General features: G+C 40.7%; 1 protein-coding gene across 1 annotated transcript in view; it reads left to right on the forward strand.

Annotated features, from left to right (window-relative positions):
* Positions 1-23,500, forward strand: part of PRIM2 (DNA primase subunit 2) — a 264,458-nt gene that overhangs the window by 112,295 nt on the left and 128,663 nt on the right. The window contains exon 8 of the mRNA XM_077489506.1: positions 16,472-16,539. Coding sequence (XP_077345632.1) covers positions 16,472-16,539 — 68 coding nt within the window. The remainder of the gene's footprint in view (positions 1-16,471; positions 16,540-23,500) is intronic.

Below are 23,500 nucleotides of genomic sequence, written 5' to 3' on the forward strand. Positions count from 1 at the left end.
TAAAAATGAAAAAAAAAAAAAAACACCCAATTTGATTGCACATTCCTAAGAACTAATGTATTTGTGAGATATATAGGTACTATAAAGTATATTGCTTGCTGCATAATGCAACTGCATACTGTCTGTCATGTTTAAAAAATGAATGCGTTTGTCAGTGTAGTATTAGTATAACATAGCAGGATTACGAACAACTGAATGCTATGTTATACTAATACTAGACTGACAAGCGCATTCATTTTTTAAACATGACAGACAGTATGCAGTTGCACTATGCAGCAATATACTACCTACCAGTACCTACTGATTGCATGTTATTTGCGTGAGATATAATATATTCAATCAAATCCATATATATATATATATATATATATATAGTTTTTATATATATATATATATATATATATATATATATAAAAACTAACAGGCCAGTAGGATTACGAACAACTGAATATCTTGACAGCGCTATATAAGTAGTAAAAAATTAGTACCTAAATAAAATATACCTGGCCTGTTAGTTTAGTAGAATATATATATATATATATATATATATATATATATATATATATATATATTTATATTGGATTTGATTGCATATTATTTGTGTGAGATATAATATATTCAATCAGTAGGTAGTATATTGCTGCATAGTGCAACTGCATACTGTCAGTTATGTTTAAAAAAATAATAATTCATGCACTTGTCAGTTTAGTATTAGTATATAATATATTATAGAACATACAAAAAAATGAATGCTATCTTAAATTAATTGATGTTTGACAGCTATATATAAGTAGTAAAGTAGTACCTAAATAAAATATAATGAATTATTACGTCGCCTGTTAGTTTAGTAGTAGAAAAACTAGTAGAAGTAGAACAACTAACTCTAATAGTACTAGAAGTACATCATCACATCCATAGCTGAATACCTCTATAGCAAAGTTTGTATTACATATTATGTAGTTAGTACTAGATGGATTGTTTGTCACTGTCGGTAGTTAGAGAATGCTCACTGGCGAATAGTAGTAAGAGTAGCCATCCATGAGGGACAGTGCCCACTTTCCAATGCAGCCTCACGAGTCACAACTTCATCTCAACCACGAGGAACGTCTGTGGGGAAAGTGATCCCAACTCCAGCCACTGTGAACACCACACTACAGCGTACAGTGTCTTAACCACGATGGACCTCGCAGGCACCCGCATGTGCATGAGCATGTGCAATTTTCAGCACCATTATCTGCAAGATTTTCCTTTCGGCAAAGTGCCAAAAACACAATTTTCGGCCGATTATTTCAGTGTATCTATACTTATCGCAAGCCTGTCCCCTAAACATGGTCTCATCAGCTGGGCTTAAGATGGTAACAGAGAGCTCTCTGTCTCGGTCAGTCATTTTTAAACTGCAATCATACACCGTCCAGACCCAACCCCTTTACCGGCCCATCTAGACTTTTGTTGAATCACAGTATTTACGGGGCAGTCCCCCTCAATATATTATTTTACTGTCCGTCCTGCTGTATTGGCCTCTAGGAGCAGCGTTGTCCATGTATCATGTCTATGTGCCCTGAATCAATCATCAGTGCCTGTTGATTCTTTGATCTTTTGTAACCCAACATCATTAATCATCCTGGCCGCCATGGCTCTTTGAAGCTTGCTTGCATATTATCACACCAGTCGATCAGGAGCCAAGTTTTTGTTTAGAGACCTGGCTTCTTTCAGATGAATATTCTGATATGCTACAAAGCTTTGCTGTGCAACTTGTTACATTCCAGACAGCCACCCAGAATGCAGAGGCTTGGCATAGCCATAGTTAATATTTCAAACACCTCTTGTATTAAGAAATATAACATGGTGCCTTCCAACAAATCCCGCCTTGCGCCTAAAGGGCACATATCACTTCAGACACGGCTCCTATGGAACAGTCCACACCGATCTTAACGTGTTGTGCTTCATAACATGTGCCGCTTTGCCACTGAGTGACACACCACCATCATTATTCAGTGACCGCTTTCATGTCACCATTCTGTGTCTTCTTCTTTCTGGTATCTTCACGATGGGGTGCACTACAGGCAAGGGCTGTCTATTCACTCACCATTTACCAGGACACACTCAGAGCAACATATTAACCAGCTTTCAGATACAGGGTCTCCTGGAGGGTCTTACTCACCCAGGTTACTAACCTAAAATACACATGGCACACTATACCATAACATAAACCAATACATTACCATAATATATACACATATATGTGACCCATCAAATTACGCATCAATTAATAATTCTGTTGAATTGGCTCTTTTTTTCTTTTTTATCCCAAACACTATCTAAAACTAAAAAATCTCCTCTTTTGTTTTTGTTTTATCAGCAATCAGACAATTGATACTAAGATATTGGAAATCTCTCTTTGTTTCTGACAATCTCAGTGTGGATTGATACTCTTAATAGTATTATGCATATGGAAAAACTAGTAGCTGAAAATGATACATTATAGAAGTTTAGCGAGGTGTGGCAGACCTGGATAACGTAAAAATTCATCAACATTTTTTTGTTAATATTTAAACTCATTGTTGTAGGATCACATTTACTTTATTTTTGCCTGAAACAACTTTAAAGGTTGAAGAAAGATTCTATGATTTTGTTAATGTGAGACAATATTACCCTTTCTTGGTTTTTTATTTATTAATTTTTTTGTTTTTCTGTGGTTTTGTTGCTCAGAATATATAGAGAAGGGGGTTTTCTTTTCTAAAGAAATATATTTAGCAGTTATAACTTCAATGAATATCAAATGTGTATTCTGACTGTATTTTGTGTATATAAATGTGTTTTGTTTGTATAAAGTTTAAGAAAATGAATAAAAATATGTTGGAACAAATTACACATCCCGCTCCCAACCTTCTATAACCCTTTACTGTAAACACAAGTCGGGATTAGGCAGGCTTGCTCACAATAGCCTTTACTACCGTGATTTTGGCACGTCAGCGGTGTTTCAGGGCTCTGAATTGACAGCAAAGCCTCTAACTTGTAGGAAGAGACCTTACCATCAATTTGTCCCTCAACTTGCATAGATAAATGGGAGACCCTTTATAAATGTCCAGTCCAATAACACAAAACAACTTGAAACAATGACAAACCCACAAAATGTAATCCCTGTGTCTGGATTTCAGAGACCATGCCTAGGGTATACCATGCACCTCTACCTATTGTTAGGTTCAAGGAACTCTCAAGTTCCATGACTAACATTGCATCGATATCCTTTAGGACAAAGAAACAAACTAGTCTATGTCCCAAATAATACCCAGATGCTTCCTTCCCAGCATTGATCTCTCCATCCAGAACCCAGAGTGAAATATCTTTCCAACATTTCTCGTTCACCACCGTGTATTGACCTGGCACACAAAGGACATCATGGTCATGCCTCCGACAGAAGAAAATTATCAACCCGCCTCCATCTTCCATCCACTCTGATCACATGTATACAGTTTAGCCTCAAATGCAACAAAGTGGAATCCCCAGTTAGTAAGTCCATTGATACCACAGAATATACAGATGGTCTGCACTCCTGTATATGGGATCAATCAGGAACCATAACACCTTTTATAATCCAAACTAGCACAGGACATCCAGGCATTTGACCACCACTTTGGATTAGTGTAAGCGACATGTTCTGGAAAAGTCTTACTGAGCTGTGATGCCAACTCATTAGGCCACTTCCCCTCATACAGAGACTGTACAATCGGCTTGAAGCTGGTTGATACCTCTGCCTGACCCTGCATGCACGCCGTAGCCCATGACAGGTTTCTGTCACTCTCTACCAACCTCTCAACATGGTGGATAAAATCCTGAGCCACTTTAACCTGGGTATTTATGTCACTTTGTTGAATGTTATCAAGAATGTCATCTCTCTCTGCGTAACAAATCCCTGCTTACTATCTGAAGCTATGGCTGAGAGTTTGTTCCTCTGGAGACCGATGTGCACTTCATAAATAACACCCATCCCAGCTCATATTCCCCCTATATAGTGCTGAATACATCCCTCCTCTTTCAGGTATTACTCAGAAATGAGCGTCCTGCATGAACCTCATTCTGTATCCGCACATCTCTGGGAGTAAGCCCCTGGTACAATGACTGCACCTGATTCAGTGTATACTCAGCACATGTAGTGTAAGGTTTTTATCAACCACTGTAAGGTGTTAAAGCGGCACGTGTTGAAGGCATACTGTGCCCTGGTAGCCAGCATTTGGTTCCCTTTACCTAACGGAGCATGCTTCTGTGTATAGTCACTGGCATTACCTGTGCAAGGTTCCAACTTCTCAGGTGAGACATCAACCAGGCGTATCTCCTTGTCTAGCTCGGGTGTCCCAAATATCCAGTACCCGAGAACCTCTCTGTAGGACTGCTAAGATTGAGACACCAGGAAGATCAAGGACCAAGGAAATTTTCACGCCTTTGATGGGTCACCTGGCACCCTCTAGTCTGGCCAACAGACACCTTATGCATAAGTGCCAGCCTCCTGGGTACCTGCATCATATTAATTCAGTTATGCCAATGCATGTCACACATTAAAAAACCTTTCCTTCTTTCAATTCCTGCCTCTATAAAAAAAAAAGAATATTTGAAATTTTTTGTTCTGAAGGTTTGGACAGGTTATATTCCTTCCCCAACCTCCAACCCATTGTACTTGTATTCACAGTACGTTTGCATTCCTAAATGACAGGAGAAACTCTGGCAAAATGTTTCACCAGTCTTGTTGCTGGGCAAAGTCCTTCCGATGCAGCATTAGCACTAAATTGTCCATAAGAAAAAGAAACCTTATAGTGCACGTATTAATCAATTTGAATCTTTTAGTTTGTCCCTTCTCTCCTGAATGTTTATCAGAACAAATTTGCGGTGTGGTATGGCACAGACAAACTGCCAACCAGATGAACATCTTTCATCTCTGTTCCAGAAACCTCTCCAATCTTGCTCCACCAGGACTCTGAAAGTGAAAAACAAGAGCGGAATGAAATATATACCTGCTTGCTATGTTTACTTAAAGTTCTGTCCTTGAAACCCAGGAACCTAGTATTCCTGGCTTCTGAAACGCTGAACAAATTATCAAAACAACCATGATTTCTTTAGTATTAATGCACGCTAAAATTAATTCCCATGGTATGAGCAAAAATTTTTACAAAAATGAACATGCATGTTGCTTCTCAAAATTCTAATTTTAATTGCTTAAAAAATGCATTTATCTATACCTTAAGACCTCTGCACTAACTCCCCTTTCAGGTGGACAAAGCCTAAACATTTTGTAACTTTTTCGACCTGAATGAAAAAAAAAAAAAAGGGAGAAAAAAATTACAACTCCGGTGGCTAGAATGGCTTCCTACCAACTCTTGTCTTAAAATGTATTCAGCTGCTAATTGAGAACATATACAATGAAAATCTATTCAGCTGCTAATTGAGGGCATAACCAATGACTGTCCTTTCAGGCGGACTGAATCTAACAATTTTTCCACCAGAACAAAACAAAACAAAACTTTTTTTTTTAAAAAGAAAAATAAGAGAAGGGAAAAAAAACATAATTATCTTAACAGAAAAAAAACAATCCAAAGGCTTATCCTTGAAAATACTAAAAATATATTGAGGTCCTCTATAATATTCCAAACATGAAGGGCAGGTCTCTGAAACTCACATCTAAACCTTATTCATAGCAAAGAAACAATAACCAGAAAATTATTACCATCTATGCAGCTCACTAAGGGCTGCTAACATTGTTTCCCCCAGTGCTATATTTGAATGACCATGCGGCTACCTCCATGTTAAGTTTATGCAACTGTTCTACAGTTATGCCTTTCCTGTCTTAATTGACTTTTTTCAGTTTGTAGTCTCAGCATTTGGGTCTTAAAAGGTTAACGGGTTTGATTACTATGGCCTCTATGCCTTGGATTGCTTTGGATTGCTACCCCATCTTGCAGAATAAACTTCATAACACCTTGGTGTAGTTTTCGGGTAATGCGACTTTCTTTGCATATCATTATTAACCATCAAACAATACCTAGCTATGTGACTCCCCCCTTTTTACAAACAAAGCACTTGAGAGCTGGTCTCCATTCATAGGCCCTTCTGTGAGCATATGGCAATGAAGACTCGCATTGCTGCATAATATTACTATGATTTGAATGAACACATTTTTACACTTTCATTGTCTGAGGAGTCGCTGGCTCATGGACTCATCAGAAGTCTCCACTGTTTCAACTCCTGAATCGATTTCAAGCGCAGTTACTGCACTTTTATTTAAATATTCCTCATTCAGATCTCCAACATTGATTGCCACCATAGCAGCAACACTTGCATTTGGCTTTTGTACATGTTGTTCCAAAGCCTCTATCTTTGCTGAGCACTGAGCATGTGCGGAGGATAACTGCATGGCAGACTGGGCTTCATATAATTCCTTCCTAAGCAGTATTATAATACACTCATTCTCAGCCTCTCTCTGATTCATAGAGGCAATGGAACTTTCTCTTTGTTTACATGTTTCCTCTAATTCATTCATTTTCTGTTCCAATACACAAGTCACTAATTGTTCAATGGGATCACCAGCATTTGCATCTGCCTTTGCAACCATTTCTAATATATTCTTAGTTACACTTTGTACCTGCTCCAATAATTGCTTTCTCTCAGGACGCCATTGCCCTTCTCTTTCGCTATAGCAATGTCTGATCATGACAACACAGTGACTGCCACCCAAGTTGGCTTTTCTTTGTTGTTTTGTTATGTGTAGGTCTAACTAGCAGCACCCCCCCCCCCCCTTTCCCTATGAGAGAGGTAAGTACATTTAATACAGAGTGCTGGATCAGGATGTTTCTTTGTGGAGGCTAAATCAAGATAGCTGTAAATGTCTTTTTTTTTTCTTCTTCTTTTTTTTTTCTTCTTTTTTTTTTTTAAACTGTCAGAGTAGCATCCCTTCGTGCAGAACCTGCACACATTTTACCAAGATAGATAAATCCTATAGTGTTGGATTGTCAAGGACACTGGCTTTAGCATTCAATCATTCGCACTTGGAACGTCGAAGTTCCTCCGAGATGAGAAGGTGAGGTATCTGCACAATAACAGTGCAAAGTGCCTGACATGTTACTTCATTGATTTCTAGGAAAATATGACAAAATACATTTGCAGACTGTAGAGTTTTTAGGTTAACCGTTCATGTCAGGATAGGCTTAATAAAATGGGAACTATCTGTGCAAAAAATACACACTGAAGTGAAACTGAAACTGTTGGTCAACTTTTTGTCAAACGTTTTTTAGACTGTTTACAGGTTTATAAACGGTTTTAATTTTGTTTTGTAACGTTCCTGGTCAGTAGGATTCCATGAACATGGCTTAAGTAGAAATTGTATTTAATAACTGCATAAAGAGTTTATATTTTTACTAAATTATGGTTCTAAATATGGTAAGGATAGTGAAACTAATGATACTTGACAAAATGAGTTCCTTTTACAGCAGTCTTAATAAGTAAAATTAATTTTCCTTGACAGTACATGGTATTTAGGAAAGTGTTTTTCTGTAAATCATCTGAGCTGCCTCTCAACCATGAAAAGGCCTAATGAATTTGACTTTCCCCTTGCAATCATGCTTGGTGCACAGGAGAGAACTTGTTTGGTATAGTACATGTGGATTTGCTATACATCTGGCTCTGAGACTAAGTACCAATATCTTGTGGGCCTCTTGTTATCCTTTTATAAGTCCTGTTAGTGTACAGTGTATTATCTAGGTAAATATCTTCTTATGTAACAACACTAAGGAAATGACACTTTGCTACAGTGTAAACTAGTTAGTGTACAACTTTAACCACTTGCCGACCGCCGCACGACGATGTACGTCGACAGAATGGCACGGGCAGGCATAAGGGCTTACATGTACGTCCTTGCCTGCCCGCCCGGTGCCTGCGGCGGTCGGTATTCGTTCGGGAGCGATCCCGGACGAGGGGACGGCCATTCATTCATGGCCACCCCCTCGCGATCGCTCCCGACGAATGAAAATGTCCCGTGACATCACTTCCTCTCCTGTAATGTAAACACAGGAGAGGAAGTGATGTATTCTCTCCTCCGTGTCGGTATTTTTCGTTCCGGCACAGAGGAGAGAGGTTCGGTGAGTTGCACCAACACACCACACATAGAGTAGAACATGCCAGGCACACTCACACCCCCCCTTTACCCCCCGATCACCCCCCAATTACCCCTGCCCCCCCAGTCACAGTGACACCAATTGCTTTTTTTTTTTTTTTTTTTTTTTTTTGCATTGGTGTCATTTGTGACTGTAATAACTGTTAGGGTTAGCCCCCTTTAGTTCTAAGGTACCCCCCTAACCCCCCCAATAAAGGTTTAACCCCGTGATCACCCCCCGTCGCCAGTGTCACTAAGGCTGGGTTCACATTGCAGCGGTTTATGAGAACGAATGTGATTCGCACCGCACTGCAGTGCAAATCACATCCGATCTCTGTGCGATTCGAGTTCAGCCATACAGATAGTATGGCTGAATTCGTGTCGCACCCGCCGCAAACTCGCACGGGACCCTTTTTTTGGTCCGCAGCAGAATCGGATCGCATAGGTGTTCACACCATGCGATCCGAGTTTGCAGATCGCACTGCGATATGCGAACTGATCTGGGGGTGTCATTAACATTTCACTGACACTCCCAGCAGTTCGCATAGGGCAGTGTGAACTGCCGCCGGGAGGCATGTGATGCGGGAACCCGCCGCGGATTCGTGGCGTTCCCGCATCGCTCCAGTGTGAACCCAGCCTAATAAGCGATCGTTTTTCTGATCACTGTATTAGTGTCACAGGTGACGCTAGTTAGGCAGGTAGGTATTTAGGTTCACCGCAGCTTTTTATAGCGCCAGGGACCCCCATATACTACCGCATAAAGCCCCCCTGATTGCCCCCTAGTTAACCCTTTCACCAGTGATCACCATATAACTGTTACAGGTGACGCTGGTTGGTTAGTTATTTTTTTTATAGTTTCAGGGCACCCGCCATTTATTACCTAGTCTCACTAGTGTACCCCTAAATTTAGGTGTGTCTACTTTCCAAAATGGGGTCATTTGGGGGGGGGGGGTTTGTGCCATCTTGGCATTTTATGGCCTTCAAAACTGTAACGCCCTTAGAAAGCCTGAAGGCGGTGCTTGGTTTTCGGGGCCCCGTACGCAGCTAGGCTCCCAAAAAGTCCCACATATGTGGTATCCCCGTACTCAGGAGAAGCAGCAGAATTTATTTTGGGGTGTCATTTCACATATGCCCATGGCATGCGTGAGCAATATATCATTTAGTGACAACTTTGTGAAAAAAAAAAAAAAAAAGTTTGTAATTTTCCCGCAACTTGTGGCAAAATATAAAATATTCCATGGACTCAATATGCCTCTCAGCAAATAGCTTGGGGTGTCTACTTTCTAAAATGGGGTCATTTGTGGGGGTTTTGTGCCATCTTGGCATTTTATGGCCTTCAAAACTGTAATAGGTAGTGAGGAGTGAAGTCAAATATTTACGCCCTTAGAAAACCTGAAGGCGGTTCTTGGTTTTCGGGGCCCCGTACGCGGCTAGGCTCCCAAAAAGTCCCACATATGTATCCCCGTACTCAGGAAGCAGCAGAATTTATTTTGGGGTGTCATTTCACATATGCCCATAGCATGTGTGAGCAATATATCTTTTAGTGACAACTTTGTGTAAAAAAAAAAAAAAAAATTTTTTTTTGTCATTATTCAATCGCTTGAGGCAAAAAAATAAAATATTCAATGGGCTCAACATGCCACTTATCAATTTCCTTAGGGGGTCTACTTTCCAAAATGGGGTCATTTGGGGGGGTTTTGTACCATTTTAGCACCTCAAGAAATGAGATAGGCAGTCGTAAACTAAAAGCTGCGTAAATTCCAGAAAACGTACCTTAGTTTGTAGATGTGACAACTTTTGCGCAAACCAATAAATATACAATTATTGACTTTTTTTTTACCAAAGACATGTGGCTGAATACATTTTGGCCTAAATGTATGACTAAAATTGAGTTTATTGGATTTTTCTAATAACAAAAAGTAGAAAATATCATTTTTTTTCAAAATTTGCGGTCTTTTTACGTTTATATCGCAAAAAATAAAAATCGCAGAGGCAATCAAATACCATCAAAAGAAAGCTCTATTTGTGGGAAGAAAAGGACGCAAATTTTGTTTGGGTACAACATTGCATGACCGCGCAATTACCAGTTAAAGCAGCGCAGTGCCAAATTGTAAAAAGACCTCTGGTCATTTACCAGCAAAATGGTCCGGTCTGAAGGTGGTTAACAGTGTAAATTTCCTGTCCCCTCAAAATAACTCAACACACAGCCATTAATGTCTAAGCCGCTGCCAACAAAATTGAGTACACTCCTAAGTGAAAATGTCCAAATTGGGCCCAATTAGATATTTTCCTTCCGCAGTGTCATGTGACTCATTAGGGTTACAAGAGGGTCTGAAAAAAATGTTCCTCTACATAAAGATGGCCTAGGTTATAAGAGGATTGTTAAGACCCGGAAACTGAGCTGCAGTACTGTGGCCAAGACCATACTGCAGTTTAACTGGACAGGTTCCACTCAGAACAGGCCTCGCCATGGTCGACCAAAGAAGTTGAGTGCACATGCATGTGCTGCCAGCATTTCTGCAGAGGTTGAAGGGGGGGGGGGGGTCAGCCTTTTAGTGCTAAGGCCATATGCCGCACACTGCATCAAATTTGGTCTGCATGGTTGTCGCCCCAGAAGGAAGCCTCTTCTAAAGATGATGCACAAGAAAGCCTGCAAGCAGTTTGCTGAAGACAACCAGACTAAGGACATGGATTACTGGAACCATGTCTTGTGGTCTATTGAGACCAAGAATAAACTTATTTGGTTCAGATGGTGTCGAGCATATGTGGCGCAACCAGGTGAGGAGTACGAAGACAAGTGTGTCTTGCCTACAGTCAAGCATGGTGGTGGGAGTGTCATGGTCTGGGGCTGCATGAGTGCTGCCAGCACTGGGGAGCTACAGTTCCCTGAGGGAACCGTGAATGCCAGTATGTACCTTGACATACTGAAGCAGAGCATGATCCCCCTCCCTTCGGAGATGGGGCCACAGGTCAGTATTCCAACATACCGACTCTAAACACGCCTCCAAAACAACCACTGCCTTGCAAAAGAAGCTGAGGGTAAAGGTAGTGGACTGCCCAAGCATGTCTCCAGACCTAAACCCCATTGAGAATCTGTGGGGCATCCTCAAATTGAAGGTGAAGGAGTGCAAGATCTTGAACATCCACCAGCTCTGTGATGTCGTCATGGAGGAGTGGAAAAGGACTCCAGTGGCAACCTGTGAAGCTCTGGTGAACTACATGCCCAAGAGGGTCAAGATAGTGCTGGAAAATAATGGTGGCCACACAAAATTTTGAAACTTTGGGCCCAATTTGGACATTTTTACTTAGGGGTGTACCTACTTTTGTTGCCAGCAGTTTAGACATTAATGGCTGTGTTGTGAGTTATTTTGAGGCGACAGCAAATTTGCACACTCACTACTTTACATTGTAGTAAAGTGTAATTTCTTCAGTGTTGTCACATGAAAAAAATATAATAAAATATTTACAAAAATGTGAGGGTTGTACTCACTTTTGTGAGATACTGTGTGTATGTATGTGTATATTTGTGTGTGTATATACAGTATATAATTGCCTGCACATTTGCTTGTGCAGCTGGCTTGTCCACAGATTTATTTTTTATTTTTTTGTTTTATTACATATATAGTGTTATTTATCCGACATATTTGATTATCCATTGCATGGTGCATTTATTTGTTTTGTGTTGCCAGCACTGCTTATTTTATCTATAATATGAGACTTCAGACAGGTAATCAACTTGCAGCTCCATGCTGGGGAAAATCGAGGCTGCTGATGTCACATGACCTGAAATTTGGGGCTGCCATTTGCAATAATTTTTCTTATTAAAGTGTTGCAATTAGGGGGAAAGCACTGCGCTATAGTTAGATATATGTAAAGTAAAGGCCTCAACAGCCAAAACAGCAGCCAACACCAAAAACAAACAAAGTTCAGCAAATAAAATAATAAAAATAGTGTAGCGCTTCAATGGTAATAGATGTAGTCAACATAAATTATAAGGATAATCATATAACAGAGATCATATAAATGATATAGATGCCTAGAGAAAAAAAGTCCAAAATTGGGCACACATTCCACAATGTAGCTGGCACGGGGGTGACCGAACCGTCACAGAAGAGGAAGGAATCACACTAGGCGGATGTATTCATGTGAATCTGCTTGACTGTAAACATCAGGGAAAGTAGATAAATACTTCTTACCAACTCTGTTGGACTCACACAGTCGTATGACAGTTGAGTCTGAAAGGCTTGAGGTCACAATCTGGGACCAAGGAGTATAAGGAGGGAGGTCTGTTGAGCTGATGGAGGAACTCCAAACGGCTGTATGCCCGATAATGTATTTCTCAGATGGAACGTCAAGGTTGTTTGTAGTCCAGCTCAGACGCGGCCCGTTGCACTGGTACTCCAATCTCCCCCGAATGGGGAGGAGGATATTTGGGGGTTTAGACCAAAGAAACGGAAAAAAAGAAAAAGAAAAAAGGGCTCCACATGGTGCGGGTCAAACGGTATAAAAATGGTAATTTATTATAGTCAAAAGGTTATTAATGACTTTGTGATCACAAAATAGAGTAAAATGAAATTAAAAGCAATGTAGGGTGCCAACAGCTAGCCCAACGCGTTTCGACACATATGTCTTCGACAGGGGCATGTCCCCTGTCGAAGACATATGTGTCGAAACGCGTTGGGCTAGCTGTTGGCACCCTACATTGCTTTTAATTTCATTTTACTCTATTTTGTGATCACAAAGTCATTAATAACCTTTTGACTTTAATAAATTACCATTTTTATACCGTTTGACCCGCACCATGTGGAGCCCTTTTTTCTTTTTCTTTTTTTCCGTTTCTTTGGTCTAAACCCCCAAATATCCTCCTCCCCATTCGGGGGAGATTGGAGTACCAGTGCAACGGGCCGCGTCTGAGCTGGACTACAAACAACCTTGACGTTCCATCTGAGAAATACATTATCGGGCATACAGCCGTTTGGAATTCCTCCATCAGCTCAACAGACCTCCCTCCTTATACTCCTTGGTCCCAGATTGTGACCTCAAGCCTTTCAGACTCAACTGTCATAGGACTGTGTGAGTCCAACAGAGTTGGTAAGAAGTATTTATCTACTTTCCCTGATGTTTACAGTCAAGCAGATTCACATGAATACATCCGCCTAGTGTGATTCCTTCCTCTTCTGTGACGGTTCGGTCACCCCCGTGCCAGCTACATTGTGGAATGTGTGCCCAATTTTGGACTTTTTTTCTCTAGGCATCTATATCATTTATATGATCTCTGTTATATGATTATCCTTATAATTTATGTTGACTACATCTATTACCATTGAAGAGCTACACTATTTTTATTATTTTATTAAAGTGTTGAAATTAACAGCTTGGAGTGGGCAGGGCAGGCTTTTTACCTGTTATATTTTTATTTTGCCTATTCCAGAGCTTTATAACACTCTGTATGTGTTTAGAGTATCATTGTCATTTAGGGTCTGCTTAAATACATTGATACAAAAGTAACGATGATGGTAGATACTTTATTGCTTTTCAATTTGACTTCTCCATTTTTGAATACTGAATTGAACATGCTAGGTTAGGCATATTTTTGTGTTCTTATTTTTATGGTTTTCAGAATGTAAGGGTGAATAAGGGTGCCAAAAAGACCCTACATGGGTTTTTGGAGCAAACTGCTTTACTGTAAAGCAGGGTTTCTCAACCAGGGTTGCATAGAACTCTAGGGCTCCTCCAGAGGTTGCTAGGGGTTCCTTGAGCAATGAGAAGTTTCTGCCTCAGATAAATTCCCACTGACATCCTTGACAGCTATCTGTAAGGGGGTAATTCTTCCCATTGTCCACAAGTGTAAGGAGCATTCTTCCCACTAGCCATCACACTTGTATTGGATCAGAACCAAGGTCTGGTATTTATATATCTGCCCCTGATCACTTTATTGAATATAAAGCATGCACGCTTCAAGCAACTCACGCTGTCAGAGTCAAATTTCTTTCTCTTTTAATATTTCCTCTTTCCATGACTTGTATACCTTTTTTGTTAAGATTAAGATACGTCAGATAAGGCTGGTGCATGCAAACCACAAAATATCCACAAAATATATATAAATTGTGATTAAAAAAATAAGCTTTAGCTGGGTCATCTATATGAGGAAGTAGCTATGTTCTTGCAATAAAATTGAGAAAGGGGCCTTCGCGCTACTATTCAACAAAATAAAGCTAATAAACAGAGTGAGTATACCTCTTCAAAGAATCAGTGTATAAAATAGTAAATATAGGAAAATATATATATGATCAAAACAAAAGTGCACGTGCAAATATAAGGTGCAAGAAATGCCGCTGAACCTGATAGCATACACAAACTATCTAACAAAAAATGAAAGTGAACAGAGTCCTGCGCAAATCAATCAAAAGTCCTTGATAAAGTGCTAAGTGCTAGTGGAATATATAAAAAAAAAAGCTACAAATATATATGAAAAAAATATTTAGCAAAATCCAAAAGTCCATAAAGTGGATGTCAACGTGTAATTCACAGGCACCGTTGGTGAAAATGCAGATGAAAGCAGTGTAATAAATCCCAGAATTAAAGGCTCTCAGAACTCTCACCTCCAAGTATAAAAAACAGGCACATCAAACCAGGCTGAATATCTCCACTCCTTGTCTCCAGCCACCAGGGGGGTCCTCCACTGCAGCCAACTAGGAAGCGATAATCTCCACACCGGGCCACAAGGGGGCCATATAATACATGTAGACTATACTGTAGTTGCGGGGAAAGTATTCACAGAGATGTGCGGCTCAAAAAAATAATAAACATGGAGAGAGAGGGAAGGCTATGATAGTGTAGTAATTAATTAAAATATAACGGTTTAATTGAAGAAATTAATAAAATCGGACTCTCACATTTAAACATAGAAGACACAGCACATGGTGGCGGGAGACAAGGAGTGGAGATGGTCAGCCTGGTTTGATGTGCCTGTTTTTTATACTTGGAGGTGAGAGTTCTGAGAGCCTTTAATTCTGGGATTTATTACACTGCTTTCATCTGCATTTTCACCAACGGTGCCTGTGAATTACAAGTTGACATCCACTTTATGGACTTTTGGATTTTGCTAAATATTTTTTTCATATATATTTGTAGCTTTTTATTTATATTCCACTAGCACTTAGCACTTTATCAAGGACTTTTGATTGATTTGCGCAGGACTCTTTGTTCACTTTTATGTTCTTGCAATGTTCTTGCTTCTGAAACTGTGTTAACTTTTGAGTGTATTTTCGGAAGAGGTGCGATTCTTCTGTTAACTGTTCTTCTATTTACTCTTGCAGTTCAGTTCCACAGCAAGGGAAGGACAAGTTTTGCAAATATCTGCTGAATATATTTTAAGGTTGATAAGCAGGAGCTGATATATATGTCAGGCTATAAAGCATATACTAAAATATATTGGAATAGACATTTCATCATGACATTCCCACATCCATTACACACTAATGCGTCATTAGTTATAGATAATCATTTTTATCAGGAGTTCCTTGAGACTAGAAGGTTATATCAAGGGTTCCTCTGTGTTGAAAAGGTTGTGAAATACTGCTGTAAAGGTTCTAAATACCATTTTAATGTTGATTCCATCAGGTAGTAATGTTTCGGTTATAGGTAGAGTCAGCACTTGACTACAGAATTGACTTCATATTCCAGCAATATATACTGCTGTGAATGCCTGTTATGTCCACACATGAGCTTTGGGTTCTCTTGTCTACATTTTTGTCTGTTTAGTTTCTTCTAATCTCCATAACCCTAATAGACCAAAAAAGCTAGAGCACTTGGTGGTGTGCTGCATTGAAGTAAGCATTGGTGAGGGAGAGCGTGATCCCTCATAATGTCCATAGTAGACCTGCAGATGAGGGAACTCAAACACTGGCTCGCAAATTGAGCCTCCTCTAGAGAAGGAAATTGTCGTCCTTTTCTAGAACTGAAATATCTGTTTTGAGTGGACTGACTCTTTTTATTACAGTGTTTACTGAAATGTAGAATACAGGAAACGTCAATGTCAATTAGTCCAAACCAAATGGAAGGACCCTGATACAACCTAGCATAAGTACCTGAATCCACTCAGATTTCAGCTGTGACACCACAAAATTACAAATTCATCTACAGATGGGTGCTTACATGTGCATTTCAACTGTGTATTGGTTTGCCTGAAATTTTAAATAGATTGTGTAATATAATACATGCATATCATTTTATAACTTCCCATTTAATATATAGTCCTTTCATTGTTAATGCTTTCCACATGTACAAATTTTTAATGGCCATCGTTTCATAGTGTTGCTCTTATTCTTTTAGTTGTCAGCTCGATCGCTTCCAGTAGTGCAATCAGATGAAAGACTGCAACCTCTACTTAATCACCTCAGGTATGTTCTCCGTGGCATTGTGGGTGAAATCTTTATTGTGTGCTGTATGTAACATGCTCTTCCCCCTTCCTTAAGTTTTGGTTGGTTCTGGAAGCATGCTGTGTTTTTTTTTTTACTTTTTGTCTCTTTAGTGAGCAACTGGTTGGATTCTTGTGTCCACTGTCCCAACAGTTATGTGGGTTGCATTTTGAGAAATTTTTTATTTTCCTTTTACTTTTAGCTTTGATCTTTGTTTGGTGAATAACTTCAGTGTATTTCAAGTGAACCTCATCAAATCATGACTTAGTTTTTTGCCCCAACATTTCATATTCCTGATATGTGGCTGCTGTACCATGTACTTTTATAAGAAAGTATTCTGGTCTCTGTATTGATTCCATTATTTGAAATCCCTAATGTTCATGCTAGTCTTTTTGCTTTCCTATTAAAAACTGACCCCACTAAGCAGGAGAGCACAACATGGTCAGTTCTCTAGCTATGCTGGGATCTCTGTGTGCTCTCCTGCTGTTTTAAAAATCCTGTTTTCTTTGGGGTTTTTTTTTTTGACGTATACCTAGTGCAAACAGTTAGGACGAGACACATTAACCTTTCACTTTATCGTTCATTCAGCAGAAAGTTTCCAAACTTGTCCTTCATTTTTTTGGCTCAAAAACATCCCAACGATTACTGATTTTGTGCCCATAACGGGACGAAAACCAAACAAACTGGCCAAATGAGCGCTGGCTGATTTTTCCATATAGTGTATGGCCAGCTTTAGTCAAACGTATTGTTCAAACAATGTAAGACAAGTCAGCTGTGTATGGTATACTAGTTTCAGTAGAAATTCTGAAGCTGCAATTTTGCACAGATCCACTTTTTTATTCATTGCACAATGTCTCTGGAACAGTTCTTCCTATTCCCATTCTATTAATGTAATACAATAGAAAATTGAGGATTCCAAAGCTTTGTCATGCTTGAGGTGATTGTAGCCATATTAGTGCAAATAAAGAAGAAAGTATCACGGACAGTACTCTGGTGTTTTTCAAGGCTCTGTCACATACACAGTTCTATGCTGCTTCTAAAAAGGAATTGTATTCTGAAAGCATATTTTTCACAGATTTTGGTTTGTCACATGAAATTGTGCTAATCAATCTCCTTTAGACAGTTGAGCTATGGATTTTAATTACAGGGTATAGGTACAATTTCACAGTAAATGCCATTTTTTTTTTTTTTTTAGGTGAAATTTTTTTTTTAATCTGCCGAGTTTGCCTTTCAGATTCATAGAGTTCTAATAGAGTTCTGATCTGATTACATCTGTTATTTACAGCCACAAAGAGCCAAACCTGTATTCAAGTTCTTTGGATGAAAGTGGTGGAGCATAGTGCAAGGAGAGGGTGGGATTTGAACTTGATTTGGGCAAATGTTGAATCCACATGTACTGCCTTAGCTTGGGGTCCAAATCGCTGTTCACACATGTGTTACTGTGTTTGAATGGCGTTTCAGCATACCTCCACCATACACTTGTGCTAAAATACACCAAAACCCACAGCAGCATGCATTGCACTACGCTGCAAAAAATTATAACCACCACTATTTTTTGCCCCATTTGAATGGGCTGCCTCTAACTTAACGCACAAGAACTGTGGAGTGCAATGTGGTAGTGTTTATAGGCCCTAACACAGGGACTTGCAAGCATAAGTAACCTGCATTTCATGATTGCTATTGCTTTAAAACTGTGTTGGGCCAAATCTGGTTTACTTCTTTGAAGGAATTAATGTAGTTCTGTGGGTAACGGCATATAAATGTAAAAAACGTGTAAAATACAAAACGTGTATATAGCTGTTAAAGTGGATGGAAATGGTGGGCAAATTGTTTTCTATTCAGTAGACTTCACTTGATATGATTATGGGTACCCTTAGCTACGATATATCCATAGAGAATGCTTTGTTGCTCAATCTGTATGTGTGTAAGTAATTTAATGAGACACTTTTTTCAATCATTTATCTGCTTGTTTTTTATCTGACTTGTCTGGTTTGAGTTTGTCAAGATTAGCTGTGGGAAAATGTTAGCACAGCATGGAGTGATTAATTTGACACTCCTGGCTGCTTGTTTTTGTTAATACTGGCTTAACTTAATTAGATCTATACTGAATGCCTTGTTTTTCTTTTTGTTTTATGTGTTATATATTTTCACATGTATTTATACATGCTGTATAACAGGGCAGAGGAGAAATATAAAAGCTCCTACCTATGCAGCCATTAGTAGACCTACCCTTTTAAGTTGAACCTGTTGGGGCTAAGTTATATAAGCTCCCATAGCCAATTTGTTTTAAAGGTGAATGCTTTTGAGACTTTCATCCTGATTCCATCTTCACAAATTAGTGAGTCACTGACCTGCAACAAGCATGCAGGATAGGTTTTCAGCTTCATTGGCAGACTGCTACTAGTTCCAGATGGGGGGCTCTGTAGGTAGCAAAGTAATCCTGAAAATCTCTTGTTTATCTTTAAAGTGAACGTATAGTGGTTTGGTACATCCTTTTTTATATAAAAAAAATAATAAATATATAATACAGATAATGGTATTACACTCAAATATAAATATGTCACAGTTCTTAAAAAGGTGAGATCTGAGCGCAAAGGGAAAATATTAAAACACCTTTTAATCAATCAATAATAAAAATGATTTGTTCTTAAAAAAAATGACGCACAAACATAAATAACTGGCAGACATAAAAAAAAACATATCTTCCCCGATTTGAAAAAACCTGGGACCCCGGAACACCTACCTGATGGGGACAGCCTAGTCTGATCTGAGGCTAACCTCTTAATGCCCCAGGAGAGGCTTGCTGTCTTTTTCCTTTCTTCTTTCTTTTCTTCCCCCCTTTTCCCTTTTTCCAGCTTATTAAACCTTTTGGTAGTTTGAGGCGCGATGTAGGACTGCTGGTTGGCTGCCATTGTTCCCACTCCCTGTTTGTGAGCTGTTTATTTAATCACAGTCCAGCTGCAACCCATGGCCTAAAACTCCAGAGCTGTTCTGCAGATGGCGCGGGATGCAAACGATCGTGCAGAGGATCTGGAAAATCGTCTGCGACTAAACAATGTTCGTATAGTGGGACTGCCAGCAGGGAGGCTCCCCTAGATCTATCCTGGCAAGGATACTTCACTACCGGGATAGAGAGGCGGCAGTGTTGCGCCAGGCAAGAGAGCGAGAAAATATCCAATGGAACCAGGGTGTCCTTCTACCCAGACTTTTTGGTAGAGTTCCAGAGACGCAGAGCCAAATTTACCGATGTCAAACACCGGCTGAGGCTCCTGCAACTACCCTACGCCATGCTATACCCGCCAAAACTCCAGATAGCAGTGAGAGGCCAAGCCCAATTCTTTGAGTCCACTAAACAGGCCGCAACGTGGCTAGACCGCAATGAACAAACACTGCAAAGAAGAGCACAAGAGGATGAGGACTGACACTTGCACCGTGAGTTGACCGGCGGACATGTACAACATGGGGGAAGGTACTTTGATTATCTTGTTCAGAGGAGACCCCCTGCATATTTGTTAAGAAGACACTCCCTGGCTGGGGGACAAAATATTGCACAATACAATACAATGAAAGTGAAATGGATGACACATCACCAATTCAAAGGTTGTTGTTAGACAGTGAATGGCGTCAGAAGGTCACCAACGAAGTTACAGCTGCCCTGTTGGTAGCTACCAAAGTTCATAGACCAGTTTGGTCTGCAGTTCCAACTTAAGGTTTCTTCCCTGGCAGTTGTTGGCCAAAAAAGGTACACTACAAAAGACATGGACTCTGAGCCTGCTCGAACACTGACAATTGTACAAAGACCAACCATATGGAGTTTAAAAGGTACCCACCTACAGCACCGTACATATATCTGCACCCACAACCATCCTGTCAAATGACTCTTATTAATGGCATGAATGGCTAAAGTCCCCATAGTGTCCTGGAATGTCAGAGGCCTGCACTCCCCCTTAAAACGTACTATGATCTTTATGTGCCTGAAGAAATTCCTCCATGGGGTAATATGTCTACAGGAGACTCACTTGACAGTAGAGACAGAATGCTTTTTGCAATACTCCTGGGTGGGGAAAGCCTATCACTCTACACATACCTCCTTTTCCAGGGGGGTAAGTGTATTGATTCATGGGGCCCTGGACTACTAGGAATTTGAAAGTGTCATAGACACGGATGGGAGATTTGTCTTTTATCCATGGCAGGTTTCATACATTGACGTGTGTTAGCATGCATATATATTCCTCCGCCATTCACGGCAGCGTTATTACGGCTCCTCCTAGCATTCCTGGATGGTAGACCGGATGTGCTGTTACTCGTGATTGGAGATTTAAATTGCTGTCTGGGCCAGGTGGCGGATAGACGCCCTAGACCCTCTGCCCTTTCCATGACTACTCCCCTGGCGAGGTTGCTGCAAGAGGTGGGCTGGGTGGATATCTGGCGGCACCGCAATCCAGATGCAAAGAAATTCACATGTTTTTCCAAATCATATGGTTGTCTGTCTAGAATTGACCTGGGGATTGGGAACCTGAGCATGCTCCCATTTCTAGCGGACATGATACATAGACTCCGTAGCGTTTCAGATCACTCTCCCTTAGTGATCCAACTCCTGGTGGCTCCCCTTTCCACATTGCCTAAGGCCCCTTGGAAGTTTAATGCCTTTTGGCTAAAGTTTTTCCGCTCACACGAGGGGATAGTGGGGTGCATGCGCGAGTTCTTTGACACCCAGAACCAAGATGTTTCAAGGATATTACAATGGGATGCCTTTAAGGCGTACTTATGGGGGACTATTGATTGGTGAAATGAAAAAGGTAAAACATGAATCATCGGCCCTAATGAAGGAGGTGGAAACACGGGTTCAAACAATGGAACAAGCATACATTGACATCCGTTCCGATTCGGCCAAGGAGGCACGGCAGGCAGCACAGGATGCCTATCAGCATCTGCTCTCCTCCTCGGCCGAGAAGAAGAGTTTCTTTACAAAACAGGCATTCTTTGAGGAGGGTGAGAAAACCGGGCGTCTCTTGGCACGGATTGTGAACTCCCACCAACAATTTGCCTGCAATAGGAGCTATCAGGTCTCAAGCAGGAAACATAGTGAGCCAGCTCGAATTGATCGTGCAGGAGTTAACTGTATTTTACGAGACCCTATATAACCCTGGCACACACCCAAGAGGACTTGGATTTATACCTGAGACAAATTGCTTTCCCTGATCTGTCAGAGTCAACGTGCCCTACTGGAAGCCCTGCTCACAGTAGAGGAGCTACAGGTGGCAGTTGGGACCTCCCCCAACTGTAAGACCCCAGGGGAAGATGGGTTACCAATAGAAGTGTATAAACATTACTCTGAGGAACTACTACCACAACTACTTAAAGTTTTCAATGAAGCTAGAGAGAGAGAGCCCCCCCCCTCCATGTCCAACGCAAATCTAGTCCTACTACTCAAACGGGGAAAGGACCCAGTAGACCCAGGGGCATACCGACCAATCTCGTTGCTCCAAAGTGATGTTAAAATACTAGCAAAAGCACTGGCAATTAGAATGAATGGGGTGATAACATCTATTGTGCATGATGACCAGGCTGGCTTCATGCCCAATAAATCTACAGCAGTCAATTTGAGGAGACTGTTCCTCAATATCCAGTCATGGACAGACAACATGGGCAGTAGAGCGCTGCTGTCATTGGATGCCACAAAGGCGTTCGACATCATAGACTGGAATTACCTTTGGTCAGTTCTGCTGAGATTTCTCCTGGGTTAAACTCCTATATAGCCAACCACAGACGGCCATTAGGAGCTTCGGCTCACTGTCTCGGAGCTTCGTGTTGAACAGGGGAACGAGACAGGGCTTTTCCCTGTCCCCCCTCTTTCTGCTAGCAATTGAGCCACTGGCTATTGATATCAGGGTAAACCAGCGCATAACAGGCTTCCGCTATTGTGATCTGCAAGGAAAGGTCATGCTCTATGCGGATGACATGCTGCTTCTGCTGGGGGACACAGATAATTCCCTCAAGGAAGCCATGTCGGCCATATCCAGATTTGGAAGATTTTCAGGCCTACTTATTAATTGGTCAAAATTTGCTTTACTCCTGCTGGATGGGGACGATACACAGATAATTAATTCTGCCTGTCCTATACCCATAGCCACATCCTTTAAATACCTGGGGATTCAAATTACAGCCAAGGGATTAAATGTTGCTACCTTGTTACTGAGGTTTAGAGATCAGGTTAAAACTTGAAAATCACTCTTCCTAACAGTTGCGGGTAGGGTGAACTTAATTAAGATGATCCTTATTCCGCAACTATTGTACTTTCCCATGGTTATCCCACTGAAGACGTTTTGCGCTGTAAACACCATCTTCCACAGCCTTATATGGAAAGATCAAGAAACCCTAGGATCAAAATGGAACACTTGCAAAGGCCTAAAGACAGTGGGTACTTGGCATTGCCGAACCCCTGGCTGTACTACCTGGTGGCGCAGTTGCAGCACCTCATTGGTATGTTTCCATCAGCAGGGGGGACGGAGACTAGGCCACAAAGCTCTTCACAAAAACTACTACTACACACTGTACATAGGGGACCTGTTCCCATGGCGTTGGAGGCCTTGGCCTTTGCCAAACCTCACAAAAAATATTCAACGCTTAATTGAATCCAGAAAGTATGGAATAAGTCTAAATATATTCAAAATGCAGAAGGATACACAGAGTACAGTCCCATATGGTGGAATGACACATACACTGAACTGGCCAAGCTACAGGCGGGTGCTAGATGCCAGAGGTATGGGGTTACACACCTTAAAAACATATTCCGCAATGGGATGCTGCACCCCTTTGAGGATTTGAAGGAAACCTATGATCTTCCATCATCACTGTATTTTCAATACATACAACTTAGCCATACTGTGGCAGCACAGAGCCGCTCTTCAGAGTGGCAATTGTCTCCGACCCATGTGTTCAG

This window comes from Lithobates pipiens, unplaced genomic scaffold (genome assembly GCF_037356315.1).
Source record: "Lithobates pipiens isolate NorthernLeopardFrog02 unplaced genomic scaffold, aLitPip1_a1.2 Scaffold_18, whole genome shotgun sequence".
Taxonomy (NCBI): domain Eukaryota; kingdom Metazoa; phylum Chordata; class Amphibia; order Anura; family Ranidae; genus Lithobates; species Lithobates pipiens.